Below are 16,557 nucleotides of genomic sequence, written 5' to 3'. Positions count from 1 at the left end.
TTTGTGCATTGCTGTAGAAACTGGGTATGTTTGCTCCCAGAATCTGGATTTTATTGATCCTATCAAATGACCACAGGGTCATTTAAAATGTTCTGCTATCCATTAGGTCAAAACATGAAATTAAATTGCAGAATTTCTTAATAATAAAACACAATATAGCTGAACCTATGTGACACAGCTAAAGCAGTTAGTAGAAGAAAAATAACAGAACTAAATAATTCTATTGGTAAAAAGCAAAGTTAAATGAATTACTCCCATAAGTCAGAAAGCTAAAAAAATAAAATTAAAATGTAAGATAAAAGGAATCAGAAAGAAGCTAAATGCAGAATGTTTCATCATTTTTAAGACTTGTTTTTACCAACTGAAGCTTAAGGCTCACCATTTGAGAACTAGGAGACCATTTCCTAATTTGTAATGATACACACAACACACATCTAGATAGCTGTCAGAGAGGAGAGCCTTTTCTACACAAACTTTGCTCTGAATTTCAAAATACTAGCCTGCCTTGACACTTAGTGGAAATTCAGGTAGGATGGCCTGACTCAGGTTCTTCAGGGAAGCCTCCTGTTTCAGGGACATAGGTGGGGTGGCGTCGGGGGAAGGGCTGCATTCTGCATCTGCCTGGGCTTATGGCAAGTCTCAGTTCTCTGGAGTTACCTGAGCGACTGATGGAATGAGGGGCATTTCTGATCCTGTAATATGCTTACATGGCTTTGCTGTCTGCCAGACTCCAGTTCAAATCTTAGCTGGCAAAGGTGGCTGTTCAGGCGGCCTTGAGCAAATCTCTCTGAGCTGAATTTTCCTAGTCATAAATCTGGGGTAAAAAGTCTTTACCTTAAAGGGGTGTGGATCAAATGAGATACCAAGTAAAACTAGTGCTCATTGAGTGGAAGCTAAGGTGATGAAACCCTTGATTCTCAAGTTCTGTGATTCCATGATGGAGATCCATGGGGACTACCAGACAGAGTATGAACTAAAAGAAAGCAAACAGTTCTTCCTGCCTTCTCTACAGGATGTATTCCCACCAGCTGCCCTGAATGTTAAAAATAATACACCTGCCCTTAAAGTGCCTTAGGACGCTCACCGTCCACCGGTTTCTGCACGTGGACAAGTTACCTGCTCAGGAGCAAGAATTTCCACCACGACGCACCCTCTCCCAGGGATGGGCTCAGCCTGTGCTCTCCCTGCGACAATGCTGGACAGTGCCATCTGTCCCTAGCTAGCGTCAGCGTCACGCAGAGGGCCCGGGCTTGGAGTGTGGGAGGCACACTCCTAGCTCGCTTTTGTTTTCCCGCCGTGGTAGGGAATCCAGGATGTCTAAGAAGTCCTCTGGCTTCCAGAGGTGGGGATAGGACCTTCCTTCAGTCCCCTCCCTAGTGGAACAAAGGATTCTTTATGGTCATCTGTGGGGTTCATTTCACGAAGAAGCATCTGCGGGGTAAGAAGGAAAACAGTCCAAGGTGCAAATATATCCCAGGCACAGGCCTCCTGAGAAGTGGCCCTACCCTCCCTCCCTCCCTCCGCCGCCACCCCCATCTCCTCGGGCTTCGCCAGCCCCCCGGCCCCCCAGTACCCGCCGCTCCTGGGAGCAGGCAGAGGTCCCAGCGTGAGCAGACCCCTGCCACTGCGCCCCGGCCTCGTCCGAGACTCGCGCCCGAGAGCCCACGCCCGAGGCGACGCTCCCGATAACCACGGTGCTCTAAGGACCCGGAGGGCACGAAAGAAGAGCCCTGGCGAACAAAGGGGACGGGCGGGGAGCGCCGCAGCCCGGGGCGGGGGCTCGGCTACCGCGAGGCCTGGGGGCGCCCGTCCCCCGCGCCCCACGCGCGGTGCCAGCGAGCCGAGGCGTGCGTCTCCTTATATGGTCAAATGACTCGGCGGGGGTTCTCGAGGGCGGGAGCCGCGCTGGGCTGCACTCGGCCGGCAGCGGAGCTGCAGTCACCAGCCGCCCGCCCGCCCGGTCCGGAGTCCCCGACCCGCTGCGGCGCCGTGAGTACCTCCAATCCCCGGCGCCCCGAGGGAGGGCGAGGGGCTTAGCCATCGGGGCTCGGAAGAGGGGGCCGAATCCCGGTGCGAGACCGGGCGAGAGGGGAGCAAAGCCGGAGTAGGGGAGACTGGAGAGAGGAGAGCAGAGCTGGGGTGGGGGGGACCACGGGGAGAGGGGAGCCCAACCGTGTGCGGAGAAGCCGGGAGAAAGGAGCGGAGCTGTGAGGTACACCCGGGAGAGGGGCGACGATCCCTGGGGGTGGGGGTGGAAAGACCTTGGGGAGAGGGGAGCCGAGCAGTGGGAGGGGGGTAGACTCTGGGGGCGCTGGAGCTCAGAGGAGCCCACCGACCCATCCCCAGAGGGAGGACTGGAGTCCACGTCCTTACCAGGTGGGGCACCGCCATGCGGGCAGGGGCTGGGCGAGCCCGGGCAAAGGCTGGCCGCGGGAGGCGACGCTGTCCCCCTGCTCCCAGGCCCGACTCCGGAGCGGGTTGTCCTGGCATGGTGGTCTGCGCGGGGGTGTCCGGGCTGTTTTTCTTTAGTAGGAGTAAATGGAGTTTGCAGTGTGACCTCGCTCCTTGACTCGGGTAGACGTTTAGTAACTGAACCATTTGGTTTTTTAAAAATGCCTTATTTTAAACGAAAAAGATTAAGTTTTTCTTAAGTCACACTCGTGATATCTTAGCCTACCAGAAATTGAGGGAAGAAAATATTGAGTGTTTTTCTGATTTTAAATCAATCAGTCATATTTACTTTTATATCCCCAATCGGGTTTTCAGTGGAACTAGGCTAACCCGGTTAGCTGAAATGTGTAGCTGGCCTCCATGCAGTAGTGAACTTAGCGCTGAACTTAGGGCCTGCCCTTCCTTCTACATATTTTAGAAGGTAATAAATCACCATGTGGGCTTAGAATCAGGAGAACTGTCTTTAAAACACAACTCCAAATACATCTCACATATTTGGTGCTGACTTTACTAGTAGAGTGTCTTATAATAATAAAGAAAAGAGGTTTTGCACTATCCTGAAGATGTTTTAGACAAAACAAAAAACATTTGCAGCAAGTCTTAGAAGTACAGGAATTCCTATCAATTAAAGTCTATCAATTAAACTTTAACAAACCCAAACTCAAAGAACATTTTATTGTGCGTTTATTTACATTTTTTCAAGTGTTACTGGATTTAGATCACCCCCCAATTTAGAAGACCATCAATGAATGCATAGAATTGTGTTTCCATGGTGTTTATTAGCCTGCCATAGTTTAAATTGCGTTTACACCATCACACGTCAATGAAGGCTAATGATGGGCATACTACAGCCCAGGAACTGTTCTGGGCACATAGGTTCCTCCTCATTTTAGTTTACCGTCTCACAAACAGCCACAGGGAGATGCGGTAGGCTAGAGGATGCTGGGGACTGCATCCAGGCGGCCTGAATTCACATCTGGGTTCCTCAGCCTGTGCAGTGTGGGCCAAGTCACTTAATATTGTGGTGTCTCCGTTTCCTCCACTGGGAAGTGGGGACAATGCTGTTGTCTTTTTGGCAGCGTTGTTTAAAAGCCTGCACATCATAGACAGTGTATACATATTTGATAGCCTCATTTTTACAGGTAAAGACACTGAAAACAAAGATCAAAGCAACTTTAACCCAGGGTTTCTCAGCCTGTAAATGGTAGCCCTTAGATCTGACCCCAGGCAGCTTAACTCAACAACCTGAGTTCTAACCACTAAACACACCAAGGGAAGAACATTTGAACATTTCTTTTTTAAAAAAACATTTGAATATTTCTATGAGGCCTTATGCTGCATACTTTGACCCAAGATTGCTTGTTAAGCCACTTCCAGTACTGAAAGCTATTTAAATTGCAGTCCAAAACGCCCAGTAGAATATTGCAAAAAAAAAAAAAAAAAAAAAGATCAGACTGGCTATTAGGAGGAGTTTACTCCTGTCCTGTGCTGAGGGCCAGGTACTCAGTCTCTGTGACTCAGGCTGCCTCCTTCGTCAGCGTAGGGCCTGAGCTGGTAAGCTGTTCTCTGACTCAGATGCCGTGAGGTACGAAGTTCCTTGCGCTTGAGTGAATGGAAACATGAGATGTTGGGTTCTTCTGTGTAGTTTCATCATGAGAATTTTATCAAAGCCACATTTATTAAGTGTTCATCTCAGGTTGCATTATACTGAGGTCACTTCCTCAAGATGACCATCTGAAGCAAAATGCATGTGCTCTCACTAGTGGCTGAGAACTGAGTCTTCCTGGAGACTAGGCTGGCATTTTGACTTTGGGGTGAGTCAAGTGAATTTCCTCTGTCATCCTGAATTGTGGATTTCAGTTTTAGCTCCTGTGATGGTTACTTTCATGTGTCAGCTTGACTGGCCATATGGTGCCCAAACATTTAGTCATGTGTTCAGGGTGTGTCTGGGAGGGTGTTTTGGATGAGATGGACATCTGAGTGGGTAGACTGAGTAAAGCAGGTTGCTCTCCATAATGTGAGTGGGCCTTGTCGAAACAGTTGAAGGCCTGGATAGAACAGGAAGACTGAGGAAGAGGGAACTCCTCCAGCTGGACTGCTTGAGCTGGGACATTTGTCCTTTCTGCCTTTGGACTCAGACTGAAACATTGACTCTTCTTGGGTCTATAGAGTCTGCTGTTTTCAGACTGCAGCGTGCACCATCGGCTCTCCTGGGTCTCCAGCCTGCTGACTGCAGGTCTTGGAACTTTTTTACCTTTGTAATTGCATGAGCTATATCATTGCAGTAAATCAATGTATTTTTCTTATTGGTTCTATTTCTCTAGAAAACCCTACTACTATAGCTCTCTTGTAACATCTACTTAAAAATTCTCCCCACCAGCTGTCATTCTCCCTTTTTTTAAGATTTGATCACTACTTTGCTCCTGGGAGTCTTGGCTTTCCCCTTGCGGTTAAACATGCTCCCTGCATGGGGACGTCACAAGGGGTCTGGAGTAGCATCTGGTCTCCCAGGTCCAACCCAGTGCTCATGGGTGGTGTCACACCTGGTGTGAACTCAGACTTCACACTCGTACGCAGCCTTCATGACCCACGCCTTTTCTGCCCCGATTCTGTCTGCAGCCTGAAGATCCTCCAGGCATACGGTCCTGAGTGAGGTGAGAGACATCTGTGGCAGAAGCAGTGGCCTTCTTTTCATGGGTAAACAGAATTAATGTCAGAATGTCCTTGTAGTATGTGAAAATGGAGCTTGTCAGTCATCAAGGAAGTCATCAACAACACCTGTCTGTTTGGGTTAATACAACTTTTGGAACCAGTAAGAAGCCAGCAGTCAATGAATGAAGCAGAAGGAAGTGTGCGAGCCTCTTGGGACAGAGTCCTCTTGCAGTGCACCAGAGAAACCCCACAGAGCGGCGGGACTGCAGTGAGAAGGAGGCGGCCAGTCATTTATGGAAGTTGCTGGACACCAAGGGAAAGGCCAGCATGGGGGTGGGGGGTCATAGGCACCTCAGATATCCAAAAGAGTCAACAGCAAGCGGGACTTGGGAGGAGAGAGAAGAACCCTGCCATGAGCGAGAGTGGGTGTTTTCGTTTTGTAGGTGTAGAAGTGTTCAGAACTCACTCAGGGAAGGCATGGTGGAGCGATAGCACGCAGGGTGCGGTCTCCCTCTGTCCCCACACTGGTGTGATTGTTGGGCGTGAGGCCACCCACCATTCTAGCCTGTGCATCTGCGGTTGTCCTGCATTGCTGCAATTGACGTGTTTTGGGATTAAACAACATGATGGTATCTTAAAGGTGATTTAAATTATTTAGAACTAAGGCCGGGCATGGTGGCTCACGCCGGTAATCCCAGCACTTTGGGAGGGCAAGGCGGGCAGATCACAAGGTCAAGAGATCAAGACCATTCCGGCCAACATGGTGAAACCCCGTCTCTACTAAAAATACAAAAATTAGCTAAACGTGGTGGTGTGTGCCTGGAGTTCCACCTACTTGGGAGGCTGAGGCAGGAGAATCACTTGAACCCAGGAGGTGGAGGTTGCAGTGAGCTGAGATCGCACCACTGCACTCCAGCCTGGTGACAGAGCGAGACTCCATCTAAAAAAAAAAAAATTATTTGGAGCTAAAACTAGACTGGAACTCCTTCATAGACTGTTTTATCTCGCTTCCTGGTGCCTCACAGAGCACATGGGAAACAGTGGTTACTCAACACGTTCTTGTCTGCTGTTCTTGTTCTTCAAAAGGCTGAAGGGCATCAAAACACGTGTAACTCTCTTGTAGTCATGGACTTCGGGTCAGAAACTTGATATTTATTGTTTTCCCATTTCTTTTTTTTATTCAATATTCAAAGAATAATTCAGAAGACAGCAGTTTACCTTATTCAAGCATTGCCTCACACAGAATTACCAAAGATGAAGATTTTTATTTATTTATTTTTAGTTGGAAGTTACCAGTTTATGTAAACTACAATACACCTCTGACACCTGCCTGTACATGCGTGTAGTAAAGGCTCATTAAATTAATCCGTAAATATATTATACAGTAGGAAGCATAGTCAGTTTTACATCTTACAAACTAAGATTGTTTAAAACCCAACAATTTAAAATAGATTTCAAGTGGATGCTAGATACACCTTTTTCTTTCTTTCTCTCTCTTTCTCTCTTTCTCTCTCTCTCCTTCTTTCCTTCCTCCCTTCCTTCCTTCCTTCCTTCCTTCCTTCCTCCTTCCTTCCTTCTTTCGACACGGTGCACTGTGTTGCTCAGGCTGGAGTGTAGTGGCTATTCACAGGTGCCATCATAACTCACCATAGCCTCAAACTCCTAGACTCAAGCAGTTCTCCTGCCTCAGCCTCCCAGGTAGCTAGGACTGCAGGCACACACCACCATTTCCAACTGATACAAATTTTTTTTTCTTTTGTATAGACTGGGTCTTACACGATGGCCCAGGCTGGAGCATAGTGGCAGCCCTGCAGCTCACTGCAGCCTTGAACTCTTGGGCTCAAGTGATTCTCCCACTTGAGGAAGTTCAAGGCTTGATCCATTATTCTAGTTTATAAAACAGCAACTTTCCTTGACCTGATGGCCCTCTCCATTTCATCAGAATTTCTATTTAAAACAGACCATTTAGCTATATGAATGAAGAGAGTTGGGAGTGAGGGAAAACAAAATGGTGCAGGGTGTTCTCGGAGCACATTTTCAGGTGTGAGAGTCCCGTGCCTTTGGGTAGAGGATCCTTGATTTAGGCACTGCATGTCTGTAGAACATCAGGGCCTTCTGCTGACACCTGGAGCCTGTGTTGGGGATCTGTATGTTCTTCCCAAAGTGGGCATGACTCCCAGCTGCCTTTTTGCTTTTTGACCTGGCCAGGCCTCATCCTGGACTGTGCAGCTGTGTGTTCATATGAGATTGGAGTCCAAACACAGTAAGCAGAGTTCTATCCACTGTGAAAGCAGCAGCTTATCTGGAAGGAGGGATGAGGGCAGCGATGGAAGCTCGTGATGTCATATGCTAAAGCACAGTACATGTTGGGTTTGCTATGCAGAGTGGATTGTTCACATAATATGTTCCTCATTTTTCATACTTAATTTTTGCCTGTATGTTTGTACTCTCACATGTTTGTATTTTTGCCTGTATGTTTGTACTCTGACATGTTCGTCTTCATCCACCCATCCATTTATTTGTTCACCCATTCCACAAGTATTCTCAAAGACCCTGGTCCTGTGTGTGTTCCCTGCTGGTGGGGTCTCAGCAACAGGTAGTGGGCACCCTTCCCAATGCTTTCGGTTGGTAGAGGACAGGGCGATTGCATGAAAACGTTGCACTTTTCCAGTATATTTTTTAAAAGAGCCCACATAGTTTTCCTGATTGGAAAGCACTGATTGATTATTGATAAGCAATCGAATGTCCCACGCAGACCCCTGGTGGCATCTAAAGATCCAGGGAATGACTTTATACCAAAGCTGCTTCTGCACGTGTTGAAGGACATTCACAGATTTCTCCTTAGGAAATGAGTCTCCTACAGCAGGGTTGATAGGGAGAAGCACCTTGGGTTCTAAGGGGGAGAAGAACATGGGCCCATTGGGGTCAGATCAAAGTAAGTAGTCAATAAAGGGCTCATTGAAAAGGATGCTTGAAGGAGACTTCTTTTGCAAAACTGACCTCTTCAGGCTTTGCTGGTAGGGATCAGTCAGGCTCCTGGAACTCCAAGGCCTGAGCTAGCAAGCCAAGGGAGGCTGACAGCCCTTCCTTTGATTGAAATCTTTCTGGTGTAAAAAAAACCCAAAAAACATTAGTTGAACATGGTGGCTCAAGCCTGTAATCCCAGCTACTTGGTAGGCTGAGACAGGAGAATCGCTTGAACCCGGGAAGTGGAGGTTGAAGTAAGCTGAGATAGGGCCACGGCACTCCAGCCTGGGTGACAGAGTGACACTCCGTCTCAAAAAAAGTGAGCCTCCTGGCGCGCAGGGACTTTGCCTCCCTTCTGCCTCATTTCACGTACCCGCCTCCTTCCTTGCATTGTCCTGCCACCACCCCTGTCCTCTTCCCTTTACTCTTTCTGTTTTCCTTTGTGTTCCTCCAGCTTTGACATCTTACCCGCCCGTACATTGTTTTACAGTTTTTGAGTCTGAAGGTTTAAAAATGAATCACATTGATAAGCTTGTGAACTTTTAAGGTTAGTGTGAATTGTTAGCAGTAGCTGTGCATTGTTGCTCCCTGGCCCTCTGAGCCTGTATTCTTACATCTTCCTTTTCTTTTTTTTTTTTTTTTTCGTTAAAGACATGGTGTCTGTTGCCCAGGTTGGAGAGCAGTGGTGCTATCACGGCTCACTGCACCCCCAACCTCCTGGACTCAAGGTATCCTCCCACCCCAGCCTCCTGAGTTTCGGGGACTACAGGTGCATGCCACCTGCCACCACACCTGGCAAAATTTTTGTGCTTTTTGTAGAGTTGGGGTTTCTCCATGTTGCCCAGGCTGGTCTTGAACTCCTGGGCTCAAATGATATGCCTACTTCAGTCTCCCAAAGTACTGAGACTACAGGCAAGAACCCCTGCACCCGACCTATTCTAATATCTGGTCAAAGCTGGGATGGTGAGAGACTCAGAGATCAAAGCCTTCTCTGGGCCATCCCCAGACCTTCGAGCTGCACCTAGCACCTGTCTCACTGATTTAGTTCCCTTGGCCTGGAGTCAAGGCTGTACCCTAAGATCCAGCTCTTTCAAATACCCTAGGTATTCAGGACCAAAGCGAAAACGACATCAGGGAAGGATTTTGCTTGGTGAGGAATAAGAACTCCAGGAAACCGTGATTTGGAATTTGATTCAATGAAATAAGGAGGAGTTGCCCCTTACGTTTGGGTAACTCCCTGCAAGCTGTTGCCTGATGCTTTCAGCATTCCTGTGTACCAGCTAAGGGGCAGGAATTATTGATAACCTGTCAGGAGGGATGTGGAGTTCAGAGAGAGCAAATGGATTGTACACAATTAGGTTAACAAGTTTTTATAGAACCAAGATGTCCTACTTTTATTTGAAGAAATGATTCAGAAATGGGCTCTGATACCCTGATACATTGTTTAGGAGTCACTGCTCCCAGTTTTGCAGAGTAAAGGCAGGCTTCCATGCAGTAAACTTTCACTGGGCTGTCTGTCTCCTGGCTGCCCGCAAGGCACATCCAAGTCCATGAACAAGGCACCCAGGCCCTCATTGCCTTGGCTGTTGACTGGGTCTTCCATCTTCCTGGGCTCTCTGCCTACCCTACTCTGTCATTTCTCTGGATTTGCCTACCCTACCCCTTGACCTAACCTGCCATATCACCTGGTTGACCTTTTCCCAGCACAGGTAGTATCTTCTCTGGAACACCCGCCTACTCTCTCAGGGGCTCCTCCTCTGTGTGCCCATCATACCTGTACACCTCCAGCACGCCTTGGGTATGGGGCTTGGCAATCTGTTTGGTCTATATGTCTTTTCCTTACTAGATAACAAGTTCCTTGAGGGGAGGGGCCTGCATCTTATTCATCTTTGCATCTTCAGCACTTTTCATGACATTAGATACATAGTTCCAGCTCAGCCAATGGTTCGTCAATGAATGAATGAGCAATCAGGTATTCATGGGACTTGAAAAATGCAAGTGGCTTGTGCCTGTAATCCCAGCACTTTGAGAGGCCAAGGTGGGCAGATCACTTAAGGACAGGAATTGGAGACCAGCCTGGCCAACATGGTGAAACTCCATCTCTACTAAAAAAAAGTTTCAAAAATTAGCTGGGCGTGGTGGTGCCTGCCTGTAATCCTAGCTATCCTGGAGGCTAGGAGAATCACTGAAATCCGGGAGGCGGAGGCTGCAGTGAGCTGAGATCATGCCACTGCACTCCAGCCTGGGCGACAGAGCAAGACTCCGTCTCAAAAAAAAAGAGCAAATTATAGAAGATTTCTAATGTAGGACAATAGGCATACTTTTAAACACATTGTAATAGAAGGGAAATTCTGAGCTTGCTTATTATCTTACGGACTGTTACTCTGATGCTTGGAGTTTGTGCTGTATGTAGCTGTGTAGAATTCCTTCAGGGGCCTGCTTTGAAACGGTGGGTCCTGCTGTGCTCCTAGGTAGCAGCGGGTGCTCATTTTATGCTGCCCTATTGGTTTGAGTAGAAATGCTCTCTGTTCATTGTAGAACTCTAATGAGTTATTAGAAGTTAAGCAACACGGTAGAAGAGGGATCCACCACTCTCAGAAATAGTTCTGTAGAATTGGGAGCTGAACCGCAGGGCCAAGTGCCTCCTCCCAGGTGGACCCACTGAGCAGATAGCAGCTGCTACTGTTCCTGCTGGGAGCTGGTGTCACATTCATCACATCACTGATGATGACATTCATCATGATGACATTCATAATTTCAATTGTACTTTGAGGAAATGTGGAACCCTACTTATTTTCAGAGTTTACTCCTTTAATGTTTTTTTTCTGTCTTGGTCCTGTAGAATCAGAGGAGGTAGAAAACACACAGCAGCTATACGAGTATCATGATCATGATTCTTACCTCAGAGGAAAACATGTACCCCTTTCACCAGCTGCCAACAGAAACGGAGCTCTGCCGCGATTGACAGAGGATGTAGACCATCTCCGTTCCCCAGCTGGGCCTTTTGAGTTAGATTGGGAGTTCATTTTCTCTAAGTCAGATGGCTATTTGAGAAAGCTCATTGGACCCTCTTTTTCATAAATATGCCTGGGCTTCAGTTTTTCCATCCATAGAATGAGGAAGTTGTCATAGATAATCTGGGGATTTGTTTCCAGCTTTTACAATTCCACAATTCATAGTTCTCTGTCCTTTCATGGTTCTTATTTCAAATTCCCAAATTATTATTCTTATGTTTGTGGGTGCAGAATGAGCAATGAGCCTCTTGTCCCACAGCTAAATGGCACCCTTTATTGAAAAAAATACATATGTTGAAAAAACAGCTCTCAATTGCGTTGAAATAAATGACAGCCACTTTCAAGGCCAATAACTGAACAATTACAGGAAAGCATTGAATCTTACGCCAGCGCGGCTGCTGCAATCAGAGATGGCCTCGGTACAAAGAATATTTATATGTTGGGTTTCAGAATAAGTGCTCAAGAGCCTCATCTTGTGATGTTATCACAAGAATGTCCAGACAATGTTTTCTTTAACTCCAGGAAGAGTGATTTAGAAGGTCGGATCTTGCCACATGTGTCCAGCTGCGTATTTATTGCCCTTGGAAGAGAATTATTCTGTATACACAGAAATATCCAAGAATGGTTACTTGAAAGATGATCCTTTCTTTGCTTATAGTCGTCAGTACCATGTATACTCAATAGTACAAAAATAATAAACATTATCAAATTTACTATAACCATAAACCAGGCAACAATATTTTATTTGCATCAGAAGGTCTGATTCTGGGATTTCACTCTCCTATCGTTTGAAAACTGCAAATTGAATCAAGTTTTCTTAGAGTCTGTGAAACCTTGCTCAGAGTTGCATAGCCAACCAGTGTACCTATTTCCTTTTTTAGAGACAGAGTCTCGTTCTGTTGCCCAGGCTGGAGTGTGTTGGTGCAATCTCAGCTCACTACAACCTCCACCTCCTTGGTTCAAGTGATTTTCCTGCCTCACCCTCCCAAGTAGTTGGGACTACAGGCGTGTGCCACCATGCCTGGCTCATTTATTTTTCTTTTGTATTTTTAGTACAGATGCGGTTTCACCATGTTGGCCAGGCTGGTCTCGTACTCCTGACCTGAGGTGATCCACCCTTCATGGCCATCCAAAGTGCTGAGATTACAGGCATGAATGACCATGCCCAGCCCAGTGTGCCTATTTAACAACAGAGAAAACTTTCCACTTTTAGCCAATGGAATATTGCCATTTATTCCTGAAGAAAATTGTCTGTGTTTTTAATGCCCTGCGGACGTTTCTCCACCGCAGCTATTCCTGTGGTAGGCTTTTTCTCTCCAGGATCGTTCTAACACGATTTTATAGGAATGGTCATAGAGGAGGGGCCCGTCCCTTGCTGCTTATTCATGCCATGTATTCATCCTAGAAAATGGATTGTGCTGGGCGTGGAGATGCATTTTTTTAAACTTTTATTTTAGGTTCAGGGTACCTGGGCAGGTTTGTTATACAGGTAAACCCGTGTCACACGGTTTGTTATACGTATTATTTCATCACCCAGGTATTAAGCCTGGCACCCAATTGTTATCTTTTTTGCCCCTCTCTCTCCTCCCATCCTCCCTCCCTGCTCAAGTAGACCCCAGTGTCTGTTCCCCTCTTTGTGTCCATGTATTCTCATCATTTAGCCCCCATTTCCACGTGAGAACATGCAGTATTTGGTTTTCTGTTCCTGCATTAGTTTGCTAAGGATAATGGCCTCCAGCTCCATCCATGTTCCCACAAAAGACATGCTCTCATTCTTTTTTGTGACTGCATAGTATTCCGTGGTGTATATGTAACACATTTTCTTTATCCAGTCTGTCATTGATGGGCATTTAGGTTGATTCCATGTCTTCCGTATTGTGAAGAGGGCTGCAGTGAACATTCATGTACATGTGTCTTCGTGGCAGAACGATTTGTATTTCTATAAATGGGATTGCCAGGTCAAATGGTAGCTCTGCTTTTAGCTCTTTGAGGAATCACCATCCTGCTTTCCACAATGGTTGAACTGATTTACACTCGCACCCACAGTGTATAAGTGTTCCCTTTTCTCTGCAACCTCGCAGAGAAAAGTGTCTTGTTCTTATTGGAAGAGCTCTTTCCTGTTGCCCAGAGAGTCATTAACTGCAGCCACTGCGTTTCTAACTGATATCGTTGCTCTGGGAAGTGAGCATTTCCCTTTATCCTGCTTTCCTGGGCAGCTGCAGGGTAATCTTTCCCACAGGGAGCAATGATTCATCCTCAGGGACTTTGGCAGTTTTTCTTGTGCAAGGTCAGATTGCACTTCCCAATGCAATACCGAGGCCAAGGTAAGAGTGCCCTCATAGGATCTAATCTCAGGTTTCCCAAGTCAGATCTCCCTCCCTTTTGCCACTGTGGTTTCTTCTATTCAAATCATGAATCATAAAGAGGAGCTCATGGAAAATCTTTTTATAGCAATGGACATGTTATTTCTATGCCTGCCTTTCTATTTTGGGGGCAGGGAGAAGGGGAAGATGCAAGGCCGGGTCACAGCTAGGCAGAATGGGGGTTCTAGCTCCAGCTCTTACCTGTATTTAAAACTGAGATAGCTTTTTCTGACACAGTCAAAAATAATTTGTGCTTTTCAAGAAATGGAATGTGGTTGGGTGCAGTGGCTCATGCCTGTAATCCCAATACTTTTGGAGGCCGAGGCAGGCAGGCAGATCACCTGAGGTCAGGAGTTTGAGACCAGTCTGGCCAACATGGTGAAACCCCATCTCTACTAAAAAATACAAAAATTATCTGGGCGTGGTGGTGTGCGCCTGTAATCTCAACTACTCAGGAGGCTGAGGCAGGAGAATGGCTTGAACCCAGGAGGCGAAGGCTGCAGTGAGCTGACATTGCGCCACTGCACTCCGGCCCGGGCAAAAGAATGAGACTGCATCTCCAAAAAAAAAAAAAGAAGTGGAATGCATTCAAACACAAAATTACCCCAGCTAATTAAAAAAAAAACGGGGGTATTGTCACTGAAAATTATGACCTTGTAAAGGGTGAGTTTTAATTATTCACCCGGAGGAATTAGTCACGTTTCAGCTAAAATGACAGACGGCAGGACGGTTAATGCCTTTGCGTGCACCCGCTTCAGAGAGTGCTCAACAGGAACTGGATTTTCTCTTCTTTTTGGTAGGTTGCTGAAAAGCCAAGTGTCAGAATGACCGAGCGCTTTGACTGCCACCATTGCAACGAATCTCTCTTTGGCAAGAAGTACATCCTGCGGGAGGACAATCCCTACTGCGTGGCATGCTTCGAGACCCAATACGCCAACACCTGTGAGGAGTGTGGGAAGCCCATCGGCTGTGACTGCAAGGTACCTGCTTCAGGCCTCTGGGGTCCCCGGTGCTCCCCCAAGAAACCCGGGCTTCTCTGTGGTTTGTGCTGAAGCTCTGATCCACCACTGAAGTCTGTCTGTTGAGCCCCCTCCTATGGTTGTGGACCCTGCACATATGCTTTCGGAGCTTCTTCCCTCTACCTGATGTGATCTGTGTCCACAAGCACTGAGTAAGGGCCTTGCCAGGACTCCTGTGCTTAGTGTCTTAAGGACACTTTCTGTATTCTAGTTATTAGTGCCCATATCTAACCACCCACCTGCCTACCAGTACTGGACCTTTCTTAAGGGCGGTGCTCTCTTTCTCTTGTCGGTTTGCCCCACGGTGAGTAACTCGGAGCAGGTGCTGTGCTCAGTCAATATTTGATGAATGAATGTGTACATTAGAGAATGAGAGTTGGTTCCTAGATAAATGGGCACATAAAAGCACAAAGTCCTTGGAAGATTGTGGGCTCTTTTCCTTTAATGAGAGAAGGACAGAATTGGTATTGTTTCCTTCCAGTGGGGAACGTGTTCACCACACGGAACAGCGGGATGGCACAGTGTGGTTCAGCAGAGGCCACCGGTCACTTGTGCCGACTGCCCCACGGTTAAGCGTGGTGAACCCTGGCCTGCACTTCTCAGCAGACCCTTCTTTCATCCTGGACCGCTGAAGGACACACTGGGAGCCCATCCATAGCTCTGAGCTCTCTGATCCCTTCACCTGCAAAGAGTTGCTAAAACAGGCCAGAGAAACCTCTCATGTGGCTGTCATCATGAATGCCACGGAACTGGGTACAAAATGAGGTCCTTTGGGATTCCCAACTGAATGGGCACCACATCAGTTCATGGCGTTTTCCTATCTCTTTTCCACTCTCGTTGCCTTGTGCTCTGTGGGGATTTTTGCCGCTCTCCTCTCTGGTTGTTAATATCAGCATATTGCTGCTGACTGATTGACTTAGGGCATGCCTGCTGTTGGATCATTCTAGCACATTCAACATGTGTTCCTTCTCTTTCTCTCTCTGATCACATCATTCTTAGGAAAGACAGGAATCAGAAGTCTGCACTATCACTTTCTGTTCCTAGGGATTTAGTGACAGTTGAGGGATGGTTTCCATCTTGTGGCAAAAGAGACCTCTGCCCTGAGCAGAGACAAAAGTTGTATAGCACCAGCCCCTGAAACTGTGCAGCAGTCCTGTGTCTTTAGTCCTGTGTCAGGGCAGATGCTGTGCCGAATGTAAAAGAAATGAAACTCAGCAGTGGTATTGTGCCAAACCTTTGAAATACCATAAGCAAAAATAGCTGACCTGGCTGTTCTAAAAGTTGCGTGTCTTCCTCTGTTCCTTCTGCGTGTCCCACTGTACCTGGTGACCTTTCACAGTCCCTTTTCATATATTTAACAGGCCAAGCAGGAGAGCTAAGCCAGTAGCCTGCCCAGTTCCAGCCCGGGCTCTGTGTCTCATTTGCTGTGTGGCCTTGGGTCAGCTACTTGAATCTTCTGTGCACAGTTCCACACCTACAAAATGGGGAGCACCAGGCCAGGCGCATAGGCTCAACGCCTGTAATCCCAGCGCTTTGGGAGGCCAAAGTGGGCGGATCACTTGAGGCCAGGAGTGCAAGACTAGCCTGGCCGACATGGCGCAACCCTGTCTCTACCGAAAATACAAAAATTAGCTGGGTGTGGTGGTGCATGTCTGTAATCCCAACTACTTGGGAGGCTGAGGCATGAGAACCACTTGAACCTGGAAGGCAGAGGTTGCAATGAGCAGAGATCATGCCACTGCACTCCAGCCTGAGAGACAGAGTGAGACTCTGTCTCAAGAAAAAAAAAATGGGGGAGAACCAGGGATCTGCTTCGTAAGATGGTTCGAATATGTAGATACAAGCCCTCGCATACTAGCAGCTGACAGGGTGAGCTCCAGACTGCCGCCTTTCTGCTGACTGCTTCCTTATTCTTTTTGTGACACGTCCCTTCCACACATTTTCAGAAGCTTCACCCTCTCTCTTTGTTGCTTTGCATTTTGGAAACATCAATAAACATGTCCAGTTTGAAGAAGAACTAGATAGCCAGAGAAAAATACAATTATTTCATAAAAGCTTTACCTGGAAAAGAAAGAAATACTTAAGTAGGTG

At 47.1% G+C, this 16,557-nt stretch overlaps 1 protein-coding gene across 2 annotated transcripts in view; it reads left to right on the top strand.

Annotated features, from left to right (window-relative positions):
* FHL2 (four and a half LIM domains 2) overlaps positions 1-16,557 on the top strand; it is a 79,101-nt gene that overhangs the window by 33,870 nt on the left and 28,674 nt on the right. The window contains exons 1-2 of one of the 2 annotated variants that reach the window (XM_017541099.2): positions 1,853-1,989; positions 14,248-14,427. In XM_017541099.2, the coding sequence (XP_017396588.1) occupies positions 1,870-1,989; positions 14,248-14,427 (300 nt within the window). In that variant the 5' untranslated portion in view covers positions 1,853-1,869. Of the gene's footprint in view, positions 1-1,852; positions 1,990-14,247; positions 14,428-16,557 lie in introns of those variants that run through there. The other variant, XM_017541100.1, reaches the window with a different exon arrangement.

Source organism: Cebus imitator, unplaced genomic scaffold (genome assembly GCF_001604975.1).
Source record: "Cebus imitator isolate Cc_AM_T3 unplaced genomic scaffold, Cebus_imitator-1.0 Scaffold131, whole genome shotgun sequence".
Classification (NCBI taxonomy): Eukaryota; Metazoa; Chordata; class Mammalia; order Primates; family Cebidae; genus Cebus; species Cebus imitator.
The sequence above is the reverse complement of the archived record's forward strand: the minus strand, read 5'-3'. Positions and strand labels throughout refer to the sequence as shown.